This window comes from Artemia sp. Qi Xiang Cuo, chromosome 3, assembly GCF_049724085.1.
Source record: "Artemia sp. Qi Xiang Cuo chromosome 3, ASM4972408v1, whole genome shotgun sequence".
Lineage (NCBI taxonomy): Eukaryota > Metazoa > Arthropoda > Branchiopoda > Anostraca > Artemiidae > Artemia > Artemia sp. Qi Xiang Cuo.
Window position 1 is genome coordinate 75,359,564 of NC_142796.1, and position 26,531 is coordinate 75,386,094.

At 34.9% G+C, this 26,531-nt stretch overlaps 1 protein-coding gene across 2 annotated transcripts in view; it reads left to right on the plus strand.

The window, feature by feature from the left end:
• phtm (cytochrome P450 enzyme phantom) overlaps window positions 1-26,531 on the plus strand; it is a 79,831-nt gene that overhangs the window by 48,937 nt on the left and 4,363 nt on the right. The window contains exons 5-8 of one of the 2 annotated variants that reach the window (XM_089087135.1): window positions 4,799-4,998; window positions 10,870-11,158; window positions 15,229-15,384; window positions 22,571-22,745. In XM_089087135.1, the coding sequence (XP_088943261.1) occupies window positions 4,799-4,998; window positions 10,870-11,158; window positions 15,229-15,384; window positions 22,571-22,745 (820 nt within the window). Of the gene's footprint in view, window positions 1-4,798; window positions 4,999-10,869; window positions 11,159-15,228; window positions 15,385-21,094; window positions 21,327-22,570; window positions 22,746-26,531 lie in introns of those variants that run through there. The other variant, XM_089087136.1, reaches the window with a different exon arrangement.

A 26,531-nucleotide genomic window follows, 5' to 3' on the forward strand; every position in this document is an offset into this window, starting at 1 on the left:
GTCAGTTTGACTTCTGGGTTTCAGAGGCTTACTAAATTAATTGCTTTTTAAATATAATTTTAAAAAAAGAAAGAAAAATCAACCTTGTTCTGGCTAAAATACAAGAATTTTGGACTTTCCTATGATGTGATCTCGTTTGTTACTAAAAAAGCCTTAATATATTTAAATTTTTATTCGAATGGCACCTTTACTTTTCTCTCTTCTTTTTTTTTGGGGGGGGGGGGGTAACCCCAATCATAAAATTTTGAATGTTTTTCATTTGTGAATAGTATTTGTTTCAAACTATACATTCATAATCAGCTTAAATAATAGGTTTACTTGTTGCATATATTATGATCAAATCTTTGTTTTTAGTTAGGGTTTTAGAATCGCTCTTCACTTGCTGCTCGCTATTACGAACTGTTTGATCAAGGGCTCTCATAAATGTAATGAAGGCTGCAACTCCGTTCTTTAACTTTTGGTTTTTACCTTCAAGTTTAATTTTTGTATAGTAATGTGTCGAGAAGGGGTGCAGCCCAGAGAATGATAGTCATCTCCGGGCATGTGCACCCCTTGGAATATTTTTAAGTAAGAAATGAATTTTGCAACATCGAAAATTCCTTTTTGGGTATTATTTCAACGATTTTTAAGGGAGTTTTTTTGAACAGATTACTATTATCAGGATGTCTCCTATGGGTGCCTGCAGAGGGACAATGCCTCATCCCCCATGGGAAGCAATAAGATATTAAAAATGTATAAAAATAGGAAAAGGAGAAACATTTCCATTTAAATTCTAGTAAAAAGACAGCTACTGTTTGAACTTGTCCCCTCTCCCTGTAGGAAATACCCTGGTGGTACTCATGAAGCCCCCCTCCCTTTTTTTCAGTTAAGCAATTTTAAGGAATTTAGTTAAGCAATTAAGGAATTTAATCTTATATGTTACATTTAAAAATATTTCTGCAATGAGAGAAAATACATCATTACAGGTTTAGTTTAAAAGCATTCTTTGGAATGAAGGGGGTCTTTGAGTAAAGTCTTCACCACATCTCCTCACCTCGCATCATCTTTCCTTCTCTATTTACTTGAAGGCTCACTTAAAGCTAGAAGTTTGGACATGATAATTAACTTCCTAAGGTTTTCATTACCCCCACCCCACCCACTCAAAGGTCTACTTATCATCCTTTATATTAGCTGATACGCAGTTGTTCCCCATTTTGCCTACTTTTTTTGCCTGTTTTTCGAAAAAGGGGGAAACACCCCCTAAAAGTCAATGAATATTGATCTCAAGGATCACACCATAAGATTCACGGTACTATGGATAAATTTAAGTTATGCCAATTGAAAATTCGCGTTTTAATTAAGATGTAGTTGTTTTCATCGCTGGATGTTAAGAGGCATTCCGTTACCAACACCATCAACAGTTTAAATTTTGATTTTCTTACACCTCCTGCGAGTTTCTCACCGATTCAAGTCGGTCTGTTGGTAGTCTTTTCAACCAAATTTATGATTTGGTCAAAGAGGCTTTTATTAATAGTTACTGTGCAACCTCAGCTTCTTAAACCTCCAAGCGTTCACTTTCTCCTGTTCTTGGATGACTGTAGCTATTCTGAACAGTACAAAAAGGAAGACTTATTTGTGGAAGGCATTTAAATCATCTAACTCTCATCATCATCTTGAATTGTATAAGAAATATAGAAATTTACTAAACTCCTTAATTCGTAAAGCCAAGTCCATCTATCACTCCCAGATGTTCTCAATTTTCGGCAAGAACACGATAAAAACCTGGCAACTTATAAACACAGTTCCTGATCCCAATTTTAAAAGAAATAGCTAGCCAAATAAATTAATTTTAAGGGGGCATTAATAACTAATAGCTGGGCCATAATGGACGAATTTTGCTCTTATTTTGCATCCAGAGAGAAATAAATTTCTGAACACAATTTATTAGTGATTCTTCTACCAGTGACTTCAAAAAGTACCTCGGTCCTTCTTGTCAGAAATCTATGGCTTCAGATCCTGTTTCTGAGTTTGAAGTCCAAAGAATCGTCTCTAAGCTAATAGGATCTTCCTCTTGTGGGCCTGACCAAATTCCTACCAATGCAGGAATTTAAAGTTTATATTACCTTCTTTAAAGTTTAAATTACCTTCTATTTAAAGTTTTAAAGTTTATATTATCTCCTCTCACCATTCTTGAGAACTTTTCATTTTTGAACGGAACTTTTCCTAGTGCCCTAAAATCTGCCAGATTAGTTGTTCTTCATAAGGGAGAACAACTAAATGGTTCTAGAGATCATTCTTCTAATTATCGACTAATTTCTGTTTTATAAACCTTTAGTAAAATTTTTGAAAATGCATGTACTCTAGACTTCTGTCGTTTCTTAATAATAAAAAAAAATCAATTCTTCCATTACAATCAGTTTAGGTTTTGCCCTTAACATTCAGAAGAACATTCTTGCATGGCCATTCTGAAGTTCAAGGCACTTGATGAGAGTAGAATTCTAGCTGTAATTTTCTTTGATGTTTGACAAGCGTTTGACAGCATATCACATACTATCCTACTCTCCAAGATGGAACACAGGGACACGGGGAAATAGCTATCATTGGTTTGAAACTTATTTATCTGAAAGGTCGATCAGTATTGACCCTAAGATTCAAGATCACTTCCGTGTTGATAATGGTTTCCCTCAGGGCTCTATCCTAGGACCTGTTTTATTCCTTATATTCATTAATTATGTTTTCATTGCTGTATCTGAACAAATCTAACGAAGTTGCTGTAGTATTTGTGATCACAATTTTGTCCCACTTAGCGAGACAGCTCAAGACCGAGTGCTATTCGCATTTTCAGATGATAGTACTCTTGGGTGTTCAGAAATTGAGGAATCTTTTCTTATCATGAAAATGTATTCTGTCCTATAAAGTACCTTTGCTTGGTTCGGTGTAAATCGCCTTGCCCTAAATCCACCTAAATCTATTCTACTTATTTTTTTCAGATCAGGTTCTTTTTGTCCTTTGGTTCAAACTATTTTACCCCTCATGGTGATAAAACTCGACCCCCTGATAGACATGTTCGATTCCTGGGCATTTTATTGGACGAAAATATTTCTTTCAAACATCACTGTGCTCTTGTAAAACTTAAACTCAATAATAAAGATCCTCTTTCATTTTCTCATTCAACCTTATTTGTACTACTGTCCAACAGTGTGGCTATCAACATTCTCTGCTTTTACCCTCCCTGTTTTCAAAATACATAAAAGAGCAATTAAATTAGTATCTGAGGTGACAGGCCAGCTTTCATTGGATGGTCAATTCACATACATCTTTCTTTCCTCTTGTTTCATTTTCATGTATTTTTATGGACTGCTCCCTGACTTCTTCAAACAGTTATGTCTTCTATATTCTGAACTTTGAAAGGAATCTTGTGTTTTTTTTTCCTCTCAGAACTGACATGAAAAGTTTCATTCACAAAACAAAAACAATAAGATCAGATTTTAATCCAGTTTCATGTTGTGCCTCTATATGGAGTTCCCTACCCTACCTATTAAAATTCGGCTATGAAATTCTTATGGACAAATTAAAAAAGAGCTATCTGACCCCCTCCTACGCGTAGAGATTTATTTCTCTCCTCCCTTCTCTTTTTCCCTCTCTATTTCTTTTTCAATTTGTTTAATCCATTTATTTTTATTGATATGGTATTTCTTGTTGTTGCTGTTTAATTATTTTTTTTTAGTCTCCTTTATCTGTTGTTTTTGCCACTGTATCTTAGCGAATAATTGTTTTTATATAATCATGTATGGTGTTGTTCTGTTATTTTTCTTCTCCCTTTTTTCTTCTTTTTTCTTGTCCTTCTGTTTGATTTTTGTGATATTATTTAATGTAACGGTTTATCTTTCCACTCTCTTAGGCCAAAGAGGCTTCGTGGGTGTCGAAAGCTTTGTAATTTTTCTCTATTTTCTTTAAATAAATTGATTGATTGCTTCACTGATTGATTCATTGAATTTTAACATATAATATGACACTGAGTGTGGGGGGGGGGACTTTCCGGAATAATTTTCTACGGAGAAGGATCTCCGACCTGATTTGAGAAACGATCAGAAATTCAAGTCTTTTCAAATGAAAGTATACTAAGAAGAATTTTTCAAGTAGAATCGCCCGCGAGAAATTTTCCTAGAGAATTTTCAGCGGGGGTGGAATTGTCCGGTGTGTTTTCCAGGTGATTTGATGGTAGGTATTTTAAGTGAGAAGAGTTTTACTCTCAGAATTTTTTAGTGGGAGGGAGAATTTTCCATGGAGGGAAGCTTGAATTCCCGGCATTATTTGAAAAACGATCAGAAATTAAATAAAAAGAATAAGTTTTGTTTAAATTGAATGTAAGGAGAAATATTAAAACTTAAAAATAAACAAAAAAATATTCCGTATATTAAGGGAATTAACCACTCTTCAATCCCTCGCTCTTTATGCTAAAATTTGACAATTTTTCCCGATTCTAATTAGAATAAAAGCTTTTTTGAAAGTACTAAGGAAGCTTAGCGTGAAGAACGAGGGCCTGAGTTAGGGGCAACCCTACTAATATACGGAATAATTTCTCTTCATTTTAGGTTTTATTGTTGCTCCTTACTTTTGGTTTGAATTTTTTTTATTTAATCAAATAAGTAGCAGCCTCGTTTGATGTATTTGTTTTTGTCCATACTCTTATTTTTAGATTTACGTTTTTATCGTTACGAGTCACTCCCTAATTGCAGCTAACTTGTTACTACTAATTGTTTGATAATGATTTGAAGTGGTCAAGTCAGTGAATTAATTCATTATACTTTATTTCAAGGATATACGACATAACGTAGGCCAACCTGTTAATATCACGCCATATCTGCGTCACTCGATTGGTAACATTGTCAACGAACTTGTGTTCGGTGTTACCTATAAGATGGAAGATGAAACTTGGGTTTACCTTCAACATCTTTTGGATGAAGGATTCAAACATGTAGCTGTAGCTGGACCTTTGAATTTTTTACCATTTTTACGGTAAGCTGTTTTTGAAGCCATTCTTTGTATATTTTCCGCTACACCAATTGTGCAAAATTAATAACATTATGAATAAATGGTGAATTTATTATATTTATTTTGCGTACTTCGACATTAATATTTGGTATTTAAATGAAGTTTTTTTTTAACAATAGAAATATAATTGATAATACTCGTACATATAATATAATTGATAATTGATATATAACTCGATAATTGATATATATATATATATATATATATATATATATATATATATATATATATATATATATATATATATATATATATATATATATATATATATAGATAATTGATATATATATATATGTATATTAAATAAAAAAACAAGTTTTTTTAACTGAAAGTAAGGAACGACGTTAAAACTTAAAACGAACAGAAACTATTCCGTATATGAAAGGGGCTGTCCCTTCCTCAACGCCTCGCTCTTTACGCTAAAGTTTGTCATTGTTTAAAAAAAAATAGAGTTGTGAGAAAGTCAAACTTTAGCGTAAAGAGCGAGGCATTGAGGAGGGCACAGCCCCTTTCATATACGGAACAATTTCTGTTCGTTTTAAGTTTTAACATCGTTCCTTACTTTCAGTTAAAAAAACTGTTGTTTTTTTATTTAATTTTTGAACGTTTTTGAATTAATGCAGGTTTTGATTTTGGCTCACCGTAAATGAATAATTAAAACAAAATTTGAATATTAATTTTACTTTTATTTGGTTAAATGGCTTTCTCAAAACAAGTGTTAATTTTATTTACAAACGTTTTTATTAGTAATAAATATACGCAACTTACGAATTAACTTACGTAACGAACTTCTATATTCATATATTTTTAATACGTATATTAGAGGGTTCGCCCTCTAGTCAATACCTTGCTCTTTTAGCTAAAGTTCGAATTTTGTTCCAGTTCTTTAAAAATGACCCTTAATCACAAAGGCCGTTAATTAGAATAAATAGCTCTTATGAAAGTACTAAATAATAATTGGCTTAAAGAGTGAGGTATCAACTAGGGGGTGAATCCATTCCTATATGTAATATTTTCTGTTGTTCTAAGTTTAGATGTTGTTCCTTACTTTTAGTTGAAAAACTTGTATTTTTATATATAATTTCTTATCTTTTTTAAATAATGCTGGGAAATCCGGCGCCCCCTTCATAGCAATGTCCCTTCCCCCATGAAAACTTCCTTCATGGAAAGATCCTCCCACATAACCCCCGACCCACCCACCCCCACTACCAGAAAAAATCCCCCCTGAAAACGACTGTATACTTCCCAATAACCAATACTATATGTTTATATTGGGTAAAGTTCATAAATTTCAGCCCTCCCCCCAGGGACTTCGCGGGATTAAATCATCCTAAAAGACATAGTTATCATATTTCTCAACCATGCTGAATAAAATGGCTGTCTAAAAGTTTCGATAACGTGACTTTGGGGAAAAATGAGCATGGGAGAGGTCCTAGCTGTCCGCTTGTTTTTGGTCACTTAATAAGGGCACTATAACTTTTAATTTCAGTTCGAATGAGTCCTCCCGAGAATTCCTAGGACCCCTTGGTTAATATTATCCCCCCTGGGGGAAAAAAACAACAAATAAACACGCACCCGTGATCTTTCTTCTGGCAAAAAATACAAAATTCCACATATTTGCTAATGGGAGCTTGAAACCTCTACAGTAGGGTTCTCTGATACGCCGAATAGGATGGTGTGATTTTCATTAAGGTTCTATATTTTTTAGGGGGTCTTTCTCCCTTTCTTCGAAAATCAGCCAAATTTTCTCAGGCGCGAAACTTTTGATATGTAGGACTAAAGTTGATGAAACTTATATATTTGAAATCAGCATTAAAATCTGATTCTTTTGATGTATCTATTGGTATCAAAATTCTGTTTTCTACAGTTTTGGTTACCATTGAGCCGGGTCGCTCCTTACTTACAGTTCGTTACCACGAACTGTTTATATATATATATATATATATATATATATATATATATATATATATATATATATATATATATATATATATATATATATATATATATATATATATATATATATATATATATATATATATATATATATATATATAAATATATAAAATATATATATATATATATATATATATATATATATATATATATATATATATATATATATATATATATATATATATATATATATATATATATATATATATATATATATATAATATATATATATATTATCAATTATATTTGTATTGCCTCTCATTAAAGGCAATCCAACGGTCTTATGTCAATTTTAAATTCTTGGTCAACATGCCTGAGACTCTAGGCAAGCATGCCTTTCCAAAAACTAACAAACAAGTATGTGTATCAACAAACAAGTATGTTAACAAACGTATGTTAATAAGAGAGTCATGCATACTCCCGCCGTTTACCCGTGCCCCAGCCATTTAAACATTTGACTCTCAATTACTTGGACTATCTGTCTTGGCTTTTCTCTGTCTACAATTAGCCATGTCTTGATGCAACCTATTGCAAAATACTTGATAATTTCAATTCAAAAACAACGGCTACCCCTTGATTTCCACCAAGATCTTCTCCGGCCACCCGTTTAATTCAGTACTTTTTCTTGTCTGGAATATGGCCTAGATCCATCAGCTGGATCATCTTCATTCTGCCTTTTGTCTGATGGATAAATTTGTGCAAGAACTTCGCGTACAAAAAGCACCCGTTTTTGACGGGTTAATTCAAGAGACCGCTATAGAGTAATGCAATGCATAGCGTGGTTTTCATTGCGTTACGATATTTAAACTGTTGCTTTTTGGGGTTTAAAGGGGGAAAGGTACCTAGCTTAGGTTAGGTTACGTTAGGTTACGTATTTAATATATGCTATCAAACAGTTCGTGGTAACGAACTGTAAGTAAGTAGCGACCCGGCTCAATAGTAACCGAAACTCTAAAAAACGGAATTTTGATACCAGTAGATACATCAAAGGAATCAGATTTTCATTTTGATTTCAAATACATAAGTTTCATCCAGTTTAATCTTACCCATCAAAAGTTACGCGCCTGAGAAAATTTGGCTGATTTTCGAGAAAAGGGGGAAAGACCCCCTAAAAGTTATAGAAACCTAATGAAAATCACACCATCATATTCAGTGTATCAGAGAACCCTACTGTAGAGGTTTCTAGCTCCTATCTACAAAAATGTGGAATTTTGCATTTTTTGCCAGAAGAAAGATCACGGGTGCGTGTTTATTTGTTTGTTGTTTTTTTTTTGTTTTTTTTTTCCTAGGGGTGATCGTATCGACCCAGTGACCCTCGACTCCTCAACGCCTCGCTCTTTACGCTAAAGTTTTACTCTGTCTCAAAAATTTATTTTTTAAAAAAATAAAAAAATTTAGCGTAAAGAGCGAGGCGTTGAGGAGGGGAAAGCCCCTTTCATATACGGAATAATTTCTGTTCGTTTTAAGTTTTAATGTTGCTCCTTACTTTCAGTTTAAAAAACTTGTTTTTTTTATTTAATCATCAAAGAAACGGCAAGACTGGCTTTTTTTCGATTCGAGTCTTAACTCAAAACCATACCTTGCCATTTCCATCATAGGGGCTTCTGATTTTTTGGTTCAGGTTTTATAATGAATTAGACTTTATTGTATTTATAAAGGAATTTATTGTATTTATTTTGCGTACTTCGACATTGATACTTGGTATTTAAAGGAAGTTTTTTTAACAATAGAAATATAATTGATAATACATTTATTACCCGCTAAAACTGAAATATACTAGTAGATTACCAAATAAAGATAGAAAAGAACTTTTACGTATACACAACAATCTAATTAATAACATACCGAACTACATAGTGGATAAACTGTGTTCTTGGAAAATAGTGTGAACTGATTATGGTTTTAAGTTCCCTAGCGCACGATGATAATAGTGCAAGATCTCCTTATATAGTTGATAAGTGTCCGTAACTGCCAGCCAATCAGTGGTCTCCAATTCTGAACGTGGCTGTATACAACGTCTTCAAAGTGTGATGATATACAACGGCCCTCGAAAGAGTTTGTTTCTTTACACAGATACAATTAGTAGGCTCCTGATTTCGACAAGAGATTATACATTATTGCCAAACTAATAATTTCCTGTGTTTATAATTTTATCAATTTCCATCCAACAGAACTATCTCTTAATTAAGAGAATTACTACTAACTTTAATAGCTATCAATCACATATGCTAAAATTAATGCTAAAGCCAATGTTGTTAAGTGGTCTTACAACATTTTGCATAAATTTTAAAACATTCTAGAATTTACCCTACTAATCAAGAGAATGTCACCAGTATAAACTAAATAAGAAACGTTTATAGGACCTAAAAACAAGTTGATTCTATATTAAAAATTATAATATGTAAACTAATATTAAAAGTATACAGCAACGAAGCACCGCTTTGTCTTGCCGAGCACAGAAATTGCCGAGCAAAAAAAAAACATATTTTTGATGCGTCTTTTAAAGTTTTTTCTTGTAAAAACCCTTATCATCCCACCCAAAAACAATAGCCCCTCGAAAAAAAAATACTGGATATGGCCCTGGCCGTAGTTGTGAGGTTACTAAATACGAAATTTGGTTTTTAACTTAAACAGGAGTTCTACTTTTATTTCATATTTGATGTGAATTTTTTTACATTTTTTCTCTAATAAATTTTAAGAAAGGAACTGAAGACCCCATACAAGTAAGTGAATGTCTAGCCTCATCACATGGCCTACAAAAAGCTATTGCTACGATCTTGATAAATATAGAGAAAAATGGCTAAAAATATACAAATCTACAGAGTTTAAATCAATCTAATACAATAACGTAACGCCGTTTGGTTTTTCAGTTCTTGTTCTATTTCGTTCTTTAACTGACTGTTCACCAAGTATCACTAGCACAATATTTATGGCAAAAATGCATCCAGCAGCCACAACAAACCAGAATGAGTAGCTGAGTTTGGCCAAACCGGCCGTGGTCCAAAAGTTGTCTTTGTCTTCTTGTAGCAGCACGTTGTCTTCCAGTCTTAAAAAATATTGTATTACCCATGTAACAATAGCTCCAGCTGTCCCGAGATTGAGGATCCAGATTTAAATTAAATATAGGAATTACTATATCGATTGAGGAATTTACGTCTGATTCCATAAGGGCAGCTAATGGTTGAGAGGGGTAAACACTCTCAAACGCTTTAGAAATATCTAAAGTGCATAACTGAACTCTAGCACACCTAATACTTTAAAGCGCAGCCTTTATAATGAGCTTGTATAAGAAAATTGTCAAAGATATTATGTTCATGATTGTAGCTAATATGGAGGCTCAAAAGTAAATATTCAAAAAGCTTGCTTAAATACCAAGTGACGTAGATGGGGCGTTAGGATTAATAGGACGGTGGATCAACTTTTAAGTAAAAGTTGAACAAAAATACGAGTTCGAGAAAATCAATGCAGAATCGGTGGCGAAATGCCACCAAGTCTAAGAAATTTAGTTCAACACGACTTATGGACTTTACATAGATAAATAGAATTCTCATGCTTCCGGTCAGCTTTAGGTATAAGCTTTTTAGCGAAAGAAGGATAAAATTTTCTACTTTATAGACGAACCTAAGAGAAAAAAAAGTATATAAAGTAGCATATGGTTACAAAAACTAGAAAAGGGGACTCAATGTCATTTTTTTTGCAATTGTGAGTTTGTGAGTTTCATTGTGAGTTTCGAGATACCAATTGTGATTTGTGAGTTTCATTAGATTATGTGTGTTTCTTCTTTTTGCATTAAGAACGGCTGACTGGAGATCTCGGTCGGAATTTTTGCATTCAATTTCAGATTTATAGGATACGCTAAGCCCAACCTTTATATTTCAGACATCTTCCTAAGTTTAAAAAGACAATGAAATTCATTCTTGAGGGCAAGCAGAAGACGCATGTTCATTACGAAGAAATTTTGCAATCAATTGATTCGGATAAACATGAATACCGAAATGTGGCTGAAGCATATATAATAGAGCTAGAAAAGAAGAAGGGTAATGTTGGAACCTTTACTAAACAGCAGATCTACCATGTGTTGGCAGATTTATTTGGAGCTGGAACAGATACAGCTATGACAACTATCAAATGGATATTGCTATATATGATGAAATACCCAGATAAACAAGTAAGAAAACTGTTACAGCTTGAGATTTCACTACGGTTGGGCGACAATAGACGGAAATAGCATGACCCTCCGCCCCTTCTAATCAGGGAGAGGTGTCGTATAATAGGCTATAAATAATTATGGGAGAATAATAGTATACGCTTCTCACTTTTCACGTGAATATGCGGGTATTTGTAGGTAAAATAGATCCTTAGTGTTTGCTCCTAATGTATTATTAATTCAGGTTTTTACTTCGGAGTAGTTCTCCCTCTTTTGCTTAACCTAAGATGAGAGATAAAATAATTCTTAGTACTCTTTAGGGGGTGAGAAATAAAGGCAAATGAAACACTATTTTAAGACATCAGATGCCTAGGACTGGCTCTAGGCTCTATAATTTTGAAAAAGATTAGAAATTAAAATTTCCACATTTTTAGGGTCTGTAATTCTGTCGAGCAAAGTAGAAAAATACTTTACATCGTTTTGGCTTCATTAGTGCTAAAATATGCAGTGTTTATGCGCTGGGCTCCTTAGGGTTTTGTTCTTCAACAGGTGAAATAAATGTTTAGTCACCACATTGGTCGGGGAAATACAATGCAGTACCGGGTAAGAAAACTGTGGAGAACACAACGGAGAACCTAGGCCTTATTTTGATCAACATTTCAATAAGTCTTTTAAACAGCCTAACCTTTCTTAGTTATGTAAGCAAAGAGCGACCCCATGAGTAGTAACTGGTGTTCTAGGAAATGGAGGTTTCAAATATTGTGTATATCAAAAGAATCTAATTTTTATTTTGTATCCAAATATGAACATTTAGTAAGTTTGAGAAGTTTGTGTCAAAAGTTATTATAATAAGAAAATTTGTACAATGTCCAGAAAAGGAGGAAAATAGCCCAGAAATGGGATCCAGTCTTAGTGAAAATTTCACCATCAAACACTATCAAATTCCACATATCTGACAACCCAGAGCCCAGGCTTCCGCCCTCTTCTTACAATTTACGAAAATTTGCATTGATTGTTTGAAGCAGAGATCACCAAACTGCTAATCACGAGATACCGACAGCTTGCAGGAATTTCTTGGTATCTCGTGGGGAATGTTCAGTCATAGAGCATTGAAATACTAATTGCATTTGCGCTACTGGTCTCGAATCTATGACTTACGAAAAAAAAATAAAGCAATTAATCGGCACATCTGCCACTCAGTCAGTCTCTGTTCCTTTAAGAGTGAGGTTAGTTTATTTACCTTGTGTTTTTTGCATGCTTACTACTGACGTTATTCTTCTAATAAAGGCGAGTCCCAGCGAAAAACTTTTAATTTTTATGTTGAATGTGAAACTGATTACTTACTAAGGAGACGTTTGTTCAGGACTTTGACTGAAGAGTTACAATGCAAGTTTGGTGATCTATTGCTAAATAGAGAACTTCGTTGGCTTGGTTTAGGCAGGGCTTTGCAATGTTTTGAAGAGTTTCCTGCTTTCGTGGAATTTTTAAAGAGCGAGGTGAATTAATCCCTGAGTTAGGAGATCAAGTTTGGCTGCGATATTTTTTTTTTTTTTTTTTTGAAACATAACCGGAAAGCTAAATACCCTTAACTTTTGGCTTCATGTAACAAATAACAATAAAGCTGTTTTTGAAAAAAAATTACCCAGGGTGAATACGAACACTTTGTTCGTTTGACACAGACCCTTGGCAAGCAAGAACATTCACAGCCTCCCCATAACAATAAAGAACATATAACAGTTCTTTCGGAACTGAAAAATCAATTCAGTAAACGCTTTCAAAACTCCAAATCATTTCGATTGTAGCATTGTTCGTCAAATCATCTTTTGTCGAGATTGATGCCGAAGAATTCTCTACTATCTCGTGCAACATTTTGAATAAGACAACTCTGCAGTGATGATGATTTTCGCTCTAAGAAAAATATCCAATGATGATGGAGGTTGGATTACGAGTAAAGGCAATGTTCAGGTTAACATATCTGCACCAGATTTCATTTTTGAGTATGACATTAATTAAAAACAAGTGCAAGAACCGGACGACTGACGAACATTTCGACAACTGCATTCGAATGACTGCAGCAACGTATGAGCAGAATATTAAAAAAAATCGTTGATGCCAAACAAAGTGATTGGCCCCTCGCATTGAATCATGTTTTTCTGATTCAAATTTTTCGTTAATTTGTTAACATAAGCTTGAAATGCATATTTAAAGGTAATAAACAACTGTCCGAAACAGTAACATACATTGAATTTCCTACCTTATTGGGTAGCTCGCACTATGGTTTAAGTGCTCTAAGGTTGCTCAATATGTTAAAAATTCGGCGATCACTGCTGAGAATGGAGGATGTTTTTGTTGCCTTTTACGTTAAACTGATTGAATCAAATCAGAAGGGATATTATATTAGGGGTAGTTATAACATGAACTTTAACATAAACTAGTTACTTTATAGTAACTAGTGAGATCGGATCCCACTAAAGTGTCTTTGTCAGGCTTCTTCTGGCACAAAATAATAATCTTGGCCAGCTCAGCCATAAAAAAAAACATTATCGAGCAAATTTCTAAGATTTCCACTCCGTTTAAATACATCAACAACAAAATTACGGTTTCTGAAGACACGGGACATTCCGCTTGGCATTATATTTTGCCCGAAAATGTATATACGTAGACAACATAACATGAACAACGTTCTACATGCTAATTTGAAAGCTTTGTTTGGATGAGCAGATTTATTTGAGACAAATTCATTTATATATCGTAGGTTTAAAGTAATGTTGCACGCCAACTTTTCAAGGGATTTTATTTGGTTATTTTATCATGCAAGGGGGGAAGGGGAAGGGGGAAGACTCAAAAGTAGTTTGTTACCGGCAAATTTTTATTTTCTTTATAAGAATGGTGTCCTTCAGATTGGTCTAATGAAAGAACAATTCATTGCTTGATCTCCCTTTAATTAAAGGAGTGTGTGCGAATTAAGTTTTTAGAATGGGTGCAGCTGCCCTATTATTGTGAAAATGCCTTGAATATAAAATGATAGATTATATTTATAATTATTTAGTTATTATCACATTGTGGATGGAAAGGGGCTAAGGCCTTCGTCTGCGATTAAGATCTGTCAGATGAACAATAACGGATTAAAAGAATGCAAAAATTATGACCCGATTATTGACTTTTTTGGCATTCTAGACACAGAAATTACATTCATAAAACTTTTTTTTTAGTGGGTTCACTGTTCAAAGCTAGAAAGCATTGCAGACGGTAAATTATTTCTTCCCGCCATGTCGTTGCGTGACAACGTTCGCCTAATAAGGCAAAAGTATTATAAGATTAAAAATTTGAGAGCTCAAAAACCCTCACCAAAATCTTTTATTTCTAAGCCAAACTAACGCGTCGTTGTAAAGTCTCTAATTTGTTTTTTTCTAAACCATGATTCAAGTTTTTTTTTTGTTTCAAAGTTGAATTAAAATTTTAAGTAAATAAGATGTGCACTAAACTGAGGGTCCCCCTCATCCTTAATCGACTAATAAATCATTACCCAACTATTCTAATTATCCTTCCCAATCCTTCCTTTCACAAAATTATAACTTGCGCCTCAATCAAAACTTATTAAATGTAAAATCTATTTCAGGCTGGTATATCCAAGTGTTAAACCGTATATGTTACAGCAAATGAGCACATTTATTATCAAAAAATTGTCATAAAAAAAAAATTAAGTATACCTTTTGTTTCCCTTGAAGTTCGGGAAAAAACTTTAGTCAAAAGAGTGAGGATACTCGTGGCTTTTGCAGGCTCCCTCACTTTTAGGGTAACTTCTGTTGGTTTGAACTTTTTTTCCTTTCAATCGGTTTTTTTTTTTTACATTTAATCGCAACAAATTTGGGGAAGAATTACTTAAGTCCTGAGTTGCAGTAAGTTTAAAAAAATGTTTCGCTTCTTAAAGTAAGATATGGTGTAAAAGTTTTCTCAAAATTTAATTAAAGTTTTCTAACAAAACCTTACCTTTCCTTTTTATTCAAAAAGGTGCGAAATTTTCAAGTGCAGTATCTCTAGGCAAAATTATTTATCATATAGATTTCACTAAACTGCTTATGTAATTTAAGGAAAAGATTCAAGAAGAGCTTGACAGTGTTGTCGGTAGAAATAACGATGTTCAGATGGATGACTTGCCTAAATTACGATATTTAGAAGCATTTACAATGGAAGTTCAGCGTATAAACAACATACTTCCACTCGGAGTACCACATAGCTGTACGGAGGTAAGTTTATTTGAATCTTAGACCATTGAACTCTGTAGTCAAGGTGTTAAGCTCGGGGATTTAGTAGTGATAGCAGACGTAGATCAGACGGGACAATAGCCTCGGTCATAAGGACGGCCGGATTCGGGACTCCCCGAGTTCCAAGACCTCTTTTTTTGACGATTTGATGTCTCTCGGTTAATTAGTGACCTTTTGAGCGTAACCTTTGTCCTCTTCTTGCCCTTCTAGGCTCTTGATATCTGCCTCCAAATTTGCGGGTTATAATTTCTGCGGGGTACGGCCACATCTGGTTAAAGATCCACTACCATCCAAAGTGTTTCCAATACCGGGCTCTTTCGAATAATTGGGATACATGACCATCATCAACGGACTTGGGTTTGAAGAGGTAAATCTGCGCAAGAGGTGGACAATTATCATGCTGTTATGTCGTGAAGAGACGGGAAGGCTTAGCCCGCCTTCTGAAAGGGAAATATATGCTGAATGCTATAAGAACCTTGTAGCATGATTAAATTAGAAGTTTTCTTGCCCTATCAATTCTACGTTTGAAAGTAATGAAGAATCGGTCTCTGGTGATAAGAATGGCACCATTCATCAGAAGAGATTGGGTTAACTAGCCCATTAACCCGCAGTGATGGAAACAACTCAGTATCTGGATCAAAACTGAACCCTTTGGTTAGTTTAAAATGATTCATTGTAACATGTACAAAGGACCATGGGAATGATTGGGGTAAGGGGATACGGGGTAGAGATGTGCGGAGAGCATGAAGTAGCTTATTGTGGGTTTTAGCCCATAGAACAGTCATCAACGGACTTGGGTTTAAAGACGTAAGTCCACCCAAGAGGTGGACAATTATCATGCTATTAGCTCGTGAAGAGACGGCCAGGCTTAGCCCGTCTTTTGAAGGGGGACCATATGCTAAATGCTATAAGAACCTTGTAGCATGATTAAATAGGAAATTTCCTTGCTGTCTGAAATAAAGAATTGGTCTCTGGTGAATGAAGAGGCACCATTCATCAGAAGAGATTGGGTTAACTAGCCCCTTAACCCGCAATGATTGAAACAACTCCGTATCTGGATCAAAACTGAACTTGCCCTTCGGTTAGTTTAAAATGACTCATTGTAACATGTACAAAGGATCATGGGATTGATTGGGGTAAAGGGATACGGGGTAAAGATGTGCGGAGAGCATGAAGTAACGTTTCGTGGGTTTCAGTCAAATAAGGAGCATCTGTCGATAAAATTCAGGATGAGAGTTGGGTAAAGGGTAGGTATAGGGGAACAGGCATAATAGCTAATGGGGGAGAATATCCCCCAGAGAACGCGGTTGGGAAAGGCCTCGCCTTGGCAAGTTTATCACCAGTAGTCATGAAAGGCCATAACCAGTTGTTGACTTAGGGGTCTGACTAACACCTCCAGCTCCTAAAAGAGACTCCTTTTCGCCACTCTCGAGGCGAAGTACCCCAATGTCTTCACAGGATTGATCTCTAACCCCTTCTCAGGCTAATCCGATCCAACCATACCTTTAGTATCACCCGACTTCTCCATTACCCGTTATTGAACTTCCCATTTTGTTTCTCAATTATCTCTACTTTCTGTCAAGAGGGCAGAGACTTTCTCCTCTCCTTTAACCTCGCAGCTGTGGGCTGACAAAAATGGTTTCCAAAAATAATACTTTCTACCAGCAAAGACTAAATTATGAAATCTATTCCTTTTTTGCATCTCTCTTTGATACTTTTGATACTTTGGTAGTAGGAAAAGCATGTCTTGGGACTCAGACGTCAATTGAAAATTAATTTGCATCATGATGTAATGAAAAGTATTAATGATTTGCATCTGCATATTAAAGACTCGCCAAAAGTATTCCAGGAGGACAACCTACATCTCCGCAAATAATGCCTTTTGATCTATGATCCAGGTTACGGTGGTTTGGTTCGATAGTTTAAGTGAACGGGGCTCCATCCAAACGGATAATACTATATTGTACTCTGTCTCACCTCAATACCTGGTTAAGTAATCTTGTCGTGCGAATCAACTGAAAGAACTAGGGTGCATTAGTAAGAAACCAGACTCAACAGGCATTGAAGGAAAATTTGCAAAGTTTTTTTTTTAAGTGTTTTGAGAATTGAAGGGTTTATTTTAGTTGCTGTAAACCATTAAATCTTTGTTTCAAATGCTTCGAAAGACAACCGTTAAAAAAAGCAATTACATACTGTCTCTACTTGTTGTACTCTAAAATACCTTTAAAAACCCTTGACAAACCTTAGCGTGAATAAATGGAGGGGAAAGAAGTGGCATCTCTCTCAAGTATAGCTAATTTCTGTTTAATTTGAGCTTCTTCGTAGATCTTCTTTTTGATATGAAAAACCTTTCTATATATTTACTGTGCTTGGAAGGAAATGTAGTACAGCACATCAATGTGATCTCTGAAAAAAGATTGTACATATTGCGTTCAAATAATTATAAAATGACTCTAACTGTCTCTGAATTTTTGCTCGTTATCCTTTTGGTCCAAATTTTGTCTACACTGAAGTCTTTGGCACAAACTGGCAAAAATCAGATATTTGCTGTGGTAGGCTTTAATTTGGTAGGCTTTATTTTGTTACTGAAAAAGTGTACTTTAACGCTTTCATCCCTCTCGGGTAACATATGAAATTCCAGAAATTTTATATAGGGGCTGAAAAACGCTACTCTAGTTTGTTCACCCATTCTTAAAGTTTTTGGAGTAATTCTGGTGTATGACTTTGATGGGGTTCTGTGGTCGTTTTATTATGATTTACTCTAGATTTAATGAAGTGTAGATATTTGGAAAAAGCATAGAAAGCAGATCCTTTCGATATATTGATTGTTTTAATGTTGAGAATGATTGCTTCTACTCGGTAGCTCGTTACTTACTGTTCATTATCATGAATGGTTTGATTTCAGAATTACCAAAAGTTTATTTTAAACTCTTTTTTTTACAAAAAAATGTTTTTTGGGTCGATATATCTTTAAGTTGCCCTCTCTCTAGCCCTAAAATCTCTTCCATTTTTGGTTTTGTCATACATTTTTGGTTTGTTATTCTATGACGGTAAACGTATATTGTCACGGAAAATAGAAATTTTGTTTTCGTTTAAAGTATCTGATACCTGTAGGCTAAAAACGGTATAATTTATCCGCTTCGATAGTGCTCAAAGAATCGTATTTGTGGGAGCTGAAAATCCAATTTAAGGTGATGTTCAATCCTAAATAATTGATCACACACTAATGCCATCTCATTAGGTAAAATATTTTTGTTCAAGTAATATTTATAGATGCTATACACTGTGAGAAGACGTGTCGATTTTTCATGGTCATCATGGCGTAACAAGTACAATGTCAAAGATATTTCAGCTGTTGCCCAAATTTAGTAAAATTTCCAAATTTCTTTTTTAGTAACGGCGAACCAAATCTATCAAGGAAGTGTATTATTTTCATATGTTACTGGACAATTTATCCTAATTCTCATCGCAGATTTGTTTTAATCGGTTTCTTGTCTTACTGAATTATAACGAAAAGTAATCAATTCAATTTTAGTCACGTAACTTCGGGATTCTATATCTTGAAATTATTTTTTCTGAAATTTATGTACGTTGATACTAAATCTCCTTATCAAATATGTACGTAGGGAAAGAAGCCATGAGTATATACACCCATCGATCTCGTATACATAATTATTTTATGATGTTTACCTATGTTTCTTGTTTCATAGTTTTACGAAAGTCGGATATTTATTTGAGGTTTTGAAGAATTTGTGCTCCTTAAACAGAATCCTGGATGCTCAATTCTTCCTTACTATGTATAACTGTCTTATATGTCGATCAAATGAATGAACATAGCAGACAGTGACAAGAAAAAACAGTTTGAATATTGACCTAACTTGTGCTTCGAAATGTAGGAGTCTAACCTGCGTTAAGTTTATTTTACAACAATATTTCGTGCATATATTGATGTTTACGTTGTTGATTTCCATCTCCAGAAAACAATTTAGAAGCTCTAAGAACTGAATATTTTCGTTCCTTGTCCTTGTTGATCTGAGGTACGGCTGAAGGAAACTTATCTTGGAACTGCACTAATATTAATAGGAAAAGGGAAACGAACTTGAAAAGCACAAAAATTGGTGAATGACATCGAAAAATAGACAATTGTAGGGGGAAATTGTAGAATTTATAAATTTAGGGGATAGGGAGCCCCAAACCCAGCGCAAACATCATCAAACAGCGCAAGGGTGATGCACCTCCCTCGGCTGATGTGGGTTTTTTTGCTAGTATTTAACTTCATTAGTTAAATAATTTAAATTATTTTTCTCGTCATGTAAACAGATCAGGGGAGGGTGATGGGGCAAATTGAAAAAGAAAGTGTCCAAAATGGAAGATTTTCATAGAAATAGGGAACAGAATTTATTTTTATATAGTTTAATCTCCGCTGCTGCTAAAAAAAATCCCAGGTATTATCACTCTCTGCCTTTTATAGCCCTTTACAGCCCTGTAACAGCCTTCTACAGCCTTAAACAGCCCTGTAAGGAAGGTTTAACACACACATGTTAAACCTTCCAAAACAAAGCCATTCTCTTTAGCCATTCAAAGTACAGTCAAAATACGGTTAGACTTTGAACAAATTGCAACAGAAATGTTTTTATACTGTTCGATAGAAAAAAAACGTGTTTATTAATTTATCCGAAACTGACATCGCTACCCCGAGGCGAAATGGGTCAAATTCACCCTAAAAATGTGGAGGAGGGGGCAAAAAGCTAGAAAGTTTATTTCGTGATAATATTACATGCTTCTTCTCTAGAATCGACTACCTTTTAACCTTAAAAACAGAAAATTTTCAAAAATCATTGACATTAACGGCAGAGTCATTGTCTTCAGGTTCCATGGCATTCTGCAGGAGATCCCTCTGCATGATTTGCAAGCTATAGAGCAATCTAGACCTGACTTCTTGCATGAACATCTTAATGAGTCAGAGCTATTCGGCTTACATGATCACTTCACAACTTTCAATAGCTGCAATGGACCAGAGGCTAAATCAGTCATCGTAAGAACCAAGACTGCTCCTTTGCATCTGAATCCCCACTGAGCAGGGTCGAAACTCCTATTTTCTCTCCAAATTTTAACCTGATAATAGACGCGCAGGGAATTTAGGTTCTCATCACTCTTGTGGCATTAGATGCGCAATAAAGTACTTTTTCCGGCACAAACTACCTCCTCCTTTGTGCTCACCTTTACGAAAACTTGAGAACTTCTTCGAAACGACTTGTTTTCTTCGGAACAACTTGCATTGCAGAGAAATAGTGCATGGCAGTAAAGTATGGAATTGTAGAGTTCTATTCTCAAACTAGTATTCCTCATGTTTATGTCCCACACAACACTTATGCCGCCTTGTTTCGCTTCTGGAGAATAATATCAGTATTAGCACGAGTAAATCAGTATCATTACCAAATACTGCACTACGAAGAATATTAGGCTTCTCAACAGTAGTTTTAACAATCTTCACATCGACGTCGCCTTTTTCGTGAATAACTTCGATCTCCGTTTCATATAAGCTTTAACCCAGCATGCGGATGAACCTCGCCTTATTTTTTATTAGATATAATTTCTTTCTTAAGCATTTGAAAATATGTATCTTCAGTAAACAGTGCCTCTTTTCCATTAAATTTTACACTTCAGCTTTGTGTCTGGTTTTTCGTTGCAGGTCCTCCATCATATCCGTCAAAACAACTGCAGTGTGTGGGTACTGCATTTCGATAAAAGACAAGCACCGGTCAAATATAATTGAAAGGCTTCTTCCGGTCTTCCACTGAAGTCTATAAAGAAGGGATTCACCATCCAATCGTGAAGGTTGGGTCTTATTAAGTTTTTCCTTTTTAAGTACAGGTTATTCATGTTTTTATAAGCTTCAAATAAAGCTTCCGCAAGATCAGGCTTCTTTGGTCTACTCGTGACCCCATTGTCGTCAAAAAATGATGAAAGAACAGCTCATTATTTGTGTTTAAAGCAGTCTCCTTCTGGCATGATTGAAAGTTTTGCAACAACCAAGAATCTCTGGAAGATTAGGCTAGGATCTATGTACTTGATGCCCGGTGAGCCAGATCTCTTGGCTGTCTTCAGGGTTACTTGTGATGTCCTTCTGAAAATAACATCTTTTACCGACTTGTTGACCATACCATCAAGAATCGCTGTTCCTACTTTCAGAGTTTCTTCCGTGTTCGATTCTAAGGGAGCCATTACTCCATGCACTATATATCTCAGGTCTTCACAATCTTCGAATAAATTTGACTTTTCAAGTATTTCCATGACAAACAATATGTCTTTATCCTCCATTTTTTCCCTCGAGAGCCATCTTTTTTTACCTGTTTGCTAGTCCAATATTTCTTTCCTATAAATTCCTGCATGAGATGGTTTACTTCAATGCAAACAGGACGCGGTATAATCCAAAGGCGTCACTTAAATTTTGTCATTCAGCCTCCACCAATAAGGCCTCTAAATGTCTTAAGACCCCTCATAGTTTCCTGTTCTATTAGCAGGTCAGCTGACAACCCAGCCCACTGCCTTTCTGAGTACTTTATCGGATGAAGGCCATCGTCGTCACACTTGATGCCGAAAACATCCTTTCTTTTGCTTTGTCTTAAGGGTAACTGTTGTGCTGTAAACTAAAAAACAGCTGTTGAAATCAAATTTCCTCGAATGGGATCTCAGAATATATCTTTCTTCATCGATTTTCTCTAGCTCTAACCGTTTTTTCTGCTTCTGCAATTTCTCCAAGTCTTTCTTGTTCATGTAAGATCTGCGACAATCAATGTGTACCCGACTTCCTACAGTAACTTGAACATTCTCTGCTCGCTCTTGAGTGGCTGCACTTATATTCAAAATCCCTTTCTCTATACAAAATTCCTATACTGGGCAAATAAGTAGAGTAGCTAGCTATTCGTTAGTATGTAGATGGCATCACAGTTTCTGAAAGAGATGTATGGCAGATATCGAGAAAAGAAAAAGTTTGAGTTTTAATTCGAATGAATTGAGGAAAAAGTGGTGATTTTTTTCTTCTTCTTTTTTCCTAAAAACAGGAAAACCTGTTTAAAATATATGGTTTTTTAGCCTATGTTTAAACAAAATACACTCTTTTATTTGCGCAAGACTCATCACCAACATACACTGTTCATTTTTTTAGGATAGAATAGTTGAAGGATATTACGTTAAAAAAGGAACAATGATTTTACCCTTTCTATGGGCCATGAATTTAGACCCTAATCTATGGAAAGACCCTGAGAAGTTTCGGCCTGAGAGATTTTTAGATGAATACAACAATATAATAAAACCGGAGTTTTTTATGCCATTTCAAACAGGTAAGTTATTTTCACTTGTAGAAAAATTAGCTGCAATTTGCCATATGTCGTTTTTAGTTCCACTAAAATTTCCTCGGTTTTGCTCTTATATTGCGCTTTCTCCCTGCTCTAAAAACGTTGTTTTAACTGAAAAAACGCCTTATAAATCATAGCGAGATGGAATTTCAACCACAGATAGAATTTCAATCAGCCCGAAAGAATTTCAGCCATAATGGAAATGGAAAGGATATTTCTGGATGCAGCAGAACAATCATTAGAGTTGCTAGAGGAGGAAAGTGACTCTGACAATGAACTCCAGCTGGAAGCTGTAGCAGACGCCGTCACATCAGGAAACTCACAGTCATGTTTGGCACTTGCTGCTGGTGATTTAGAGACAGGAAAAGGAAGTCTAGACGCAGTTTATCTCCTGGTCCAGAGATGTTTTTAAAATAAGGCAGTTATTCAGTGTTCTTTTTTTTATTTCAGAAGGTCTATAGAATGCAAGGAAAATGACAATTCTTAAAGCTAGTTGTTAGTCTCAGCTCTCCAATGCTAATTAAAATTCTGCTGCATTCTATCAAAATTTTATTCCATCTTGGAATTGACTGTTTTTGATGCTATGTACTTCCGTATAAGAAACGTTTCTGAGAAACAAATATAAAGAAAAATGCCCGAAATAGTGATAAATCACAAAGTTTTGTAGCACTTCGCATGAGGAATTTCTATTTCAGACCATTCCATTTAGTTTATTTATTAGCAAATGAACAAAAAACTACCCGTTTCTAAAATTAATTTCTTATAAACTCGGATCCTTTGTGAGACAACGCCGGTTTTTAAGTTATTTACTTTCTAAAATGTGTACCTAAGAGGTAAATAAAGGGCTAAATACACCTTTATCGATACTTTTCCAAAAATAGAAACTCTCATACCGACTTTTTGTTGATTATTAATGTTAAACAAATCAACCCTCTGGATGGTTGTTCGTTGTTGCATGGTTTTCGATTTTAAAATTTGGCATTCAAAAGTAAAACTAAAGTAGTGAAACGGAGTATGATGCTCGGGTCGTCATCCTAAAGAACAATTAATTAAGAACTAAGAACGACATTTGAAAGAACGGCTTATAAGCGCAAAGTATAACCGAGGTTTTACAAACGAACGGCTTGTTAGTAAAACCGAGGATTCGATTTTGACAGAACGGAAAAAACGAACGCAGCAAGTGTCTTTTTTTCGATTTTCTATTCTGTTTTACCTTTTCTTAACATAAAAATTGTCTGGCTGACATTTTGCTATTTTAAAGGAGAATCCAAGCTTTAAAAATATTTTATTTTAAAAGTCTGATTATTAAAAATCACAATAGGCAACTGAGTTTTGAGTATTTTACCACACTGCAACATAGCAAAGAACAAACCACGGCCCATAGCAACCGAAAATTAGAACGTGTTAAATAAATAAAAAAAAACTGTCAAGTGAGAAAGATTTCCAATTGAAGCTGATTCAGGAATGGTAATAATAATTTTGATTAGTCTTAGTAGTCAAAGTTTATTGCAAAATTTTACTGAAATTTCGGGAAAAACCCTCAAAAATGAAGTCAGATTGAAATGAAAACTGCACCAACTGAATCATCAGCTTCGAAAACCCCATACTGGAGAGTAACAGTCCCTCACCTTGAACAACAAGGAAACCTCTTTTTGCAGGGGTAGAACTGATGTGTCCTCTTTTTCTTGTTTTTTTTTTATTTCTGTTTTTTTTCCTTCGCCAATAGGGGGTTGTTGGTACAACATAGTGCTGTTTGTAATTAACAGAAGATGATATTTAATAATATGCAATATTTTACAAAAAACTACATTTTCATTTACAAGTTGATATAATACCCGCATCTTTTGACAAGCTATATTATATCATAAATAATTGATCGTGTTAGCTGATTTCCTGAAATGTCGTCCAGTACACCTTTTAGATTACGCTACATATGGGAGATTAAAACCATAAATGGCGTTATTAACAAACCATAATATTGAAATAAAATGCAATGTTTGGCAATAACTTATCTTCATATAAAAGATGTTATAATATACGCATACTTTGACAAGAGATGATATAACATACGTTTCTTTTGAAAAGATGCTGTTCTGGGGTATGATGTCATCTTTGAGTGACTCTGCTGCCTGACTCCCTGTAGTTCGTTTTTTACTTGATTCCAACAAAGAAAAAGCCGAAGGCATTTTCCTATATGTGATATACAATTAAAATCATGGTTGCAGGAACAGCTGCAACTTAGTAAAGAACGAACCACCGCCCATAGTAGCCAAAATTAAAAGCAAAAATAGAGACAATCGTTTTAGATCTGGTAGCTTCTATATTTAGATATATAAGTTAACTTAACAAAAAAATGCTCTTCTTGATGTTTTTAAAAAAATGCTCTTCTTTCTGACCCTAGTAAATGCATTAATCTAGACTTTGTGAAGTGCGACATGTCTCCCATGCAAAATCTGTTTCTTTGTTTTGTTTTGTTTTTGTTTTTTTCTTCGGGCCCCATCATGCTATTTGCTACATTGAATATTTGAAGAATGACACGCTAATCCTACACTTATTATGGCGTTCGCTTTTTAAGATTCAGAATGACCATTTTTAACAGATGAAACTGATTTGAGGGTAACCTAAAACCTTTTAAATGCCTCTTGTAACCCCGCGGCTGCACATGGAAACAAATCCGAATTTCAAGATGCACTTTCTAATCAGAACGGTGCGGAAAAGTCTAAATAATGAGCCTTCTGGGGCGGCATGATAAGTTTATCCCTATGGATAAGTGCCCCACATTATACAAGTAACTCATGAAAACAGAAGATTCATATACATATGTTTACACAGAAGAAAGCTGGACATGCTATGCCGTGTTACCACTTTTCTACGAAATCTTTGATCCAGGGTTCTCTTTAATTTGAGGAAGGGTATCGTCCCCCTAAAAGTAATCTCTCTCAAGTTTGGTTTCTCTAACAATGCTTCAAGAATGACAATAACTCATGAAAAACGGGCACCCATAAAATATTTCTCATGGAGGATGGGGGAGGTTGAAGCAGTGAAATTTAGGGCAATAATTTCATGTTTTGAAGGGATTTCTTTGAAATAACTTTTTTGGAGGGAGAGTTGTAGCCCACAGCAAGTAAGCTTTGATAAGCTTATCAAAGCTTATCCTTTGATAAGCAATTTATACGGTTTCCCTCTAACCCCCTTTTGGTTGGTTGTACACACGTTCCATTCCAACCCACTCTCTTAAAAAGTCCGTATGTTTTTTCGCTGTTTTGTTGTTGTTGAAATAGCTCAAACAGTGCGTCTTCAACCCTCTTTGGTAAACAGTGTGTAACATCCGTCTCATACTCCCTTTGGTCGGCAGGGCGCACGGTCAGTGCCAAGCTCCTTTTCCCTCTGACTCCATTTGGGAAACAGTACGTGTGCTCTGTTTATTCGTGTTCTTTCTTTTAGTCAGGATCACAGCGTGTCTTCTCTAAATCGATACGAAATAGATACGTGTGATACCAACGCTGGTTGATTTCCACTAATACCACTCCTTAAGGTTTCTCAATTTGTATTGCAAATCCTAGGCTACTATTGCACCAAATAGGTTTTGAGTTTTACCAGAGTAGGACATAAAGAGTTTTTGGCACAGTTGGTGATAAATTTGAGGCTAATATCGTAATGTAGAAAATCATGTAGAAAATCATTTCAAAAATCATGCTTAACTTGAAAAATTTGATATATTAGGATCTTTGAGGTCTCTAATTGTAATTCTAAGGCCAGTATGCCCATGTA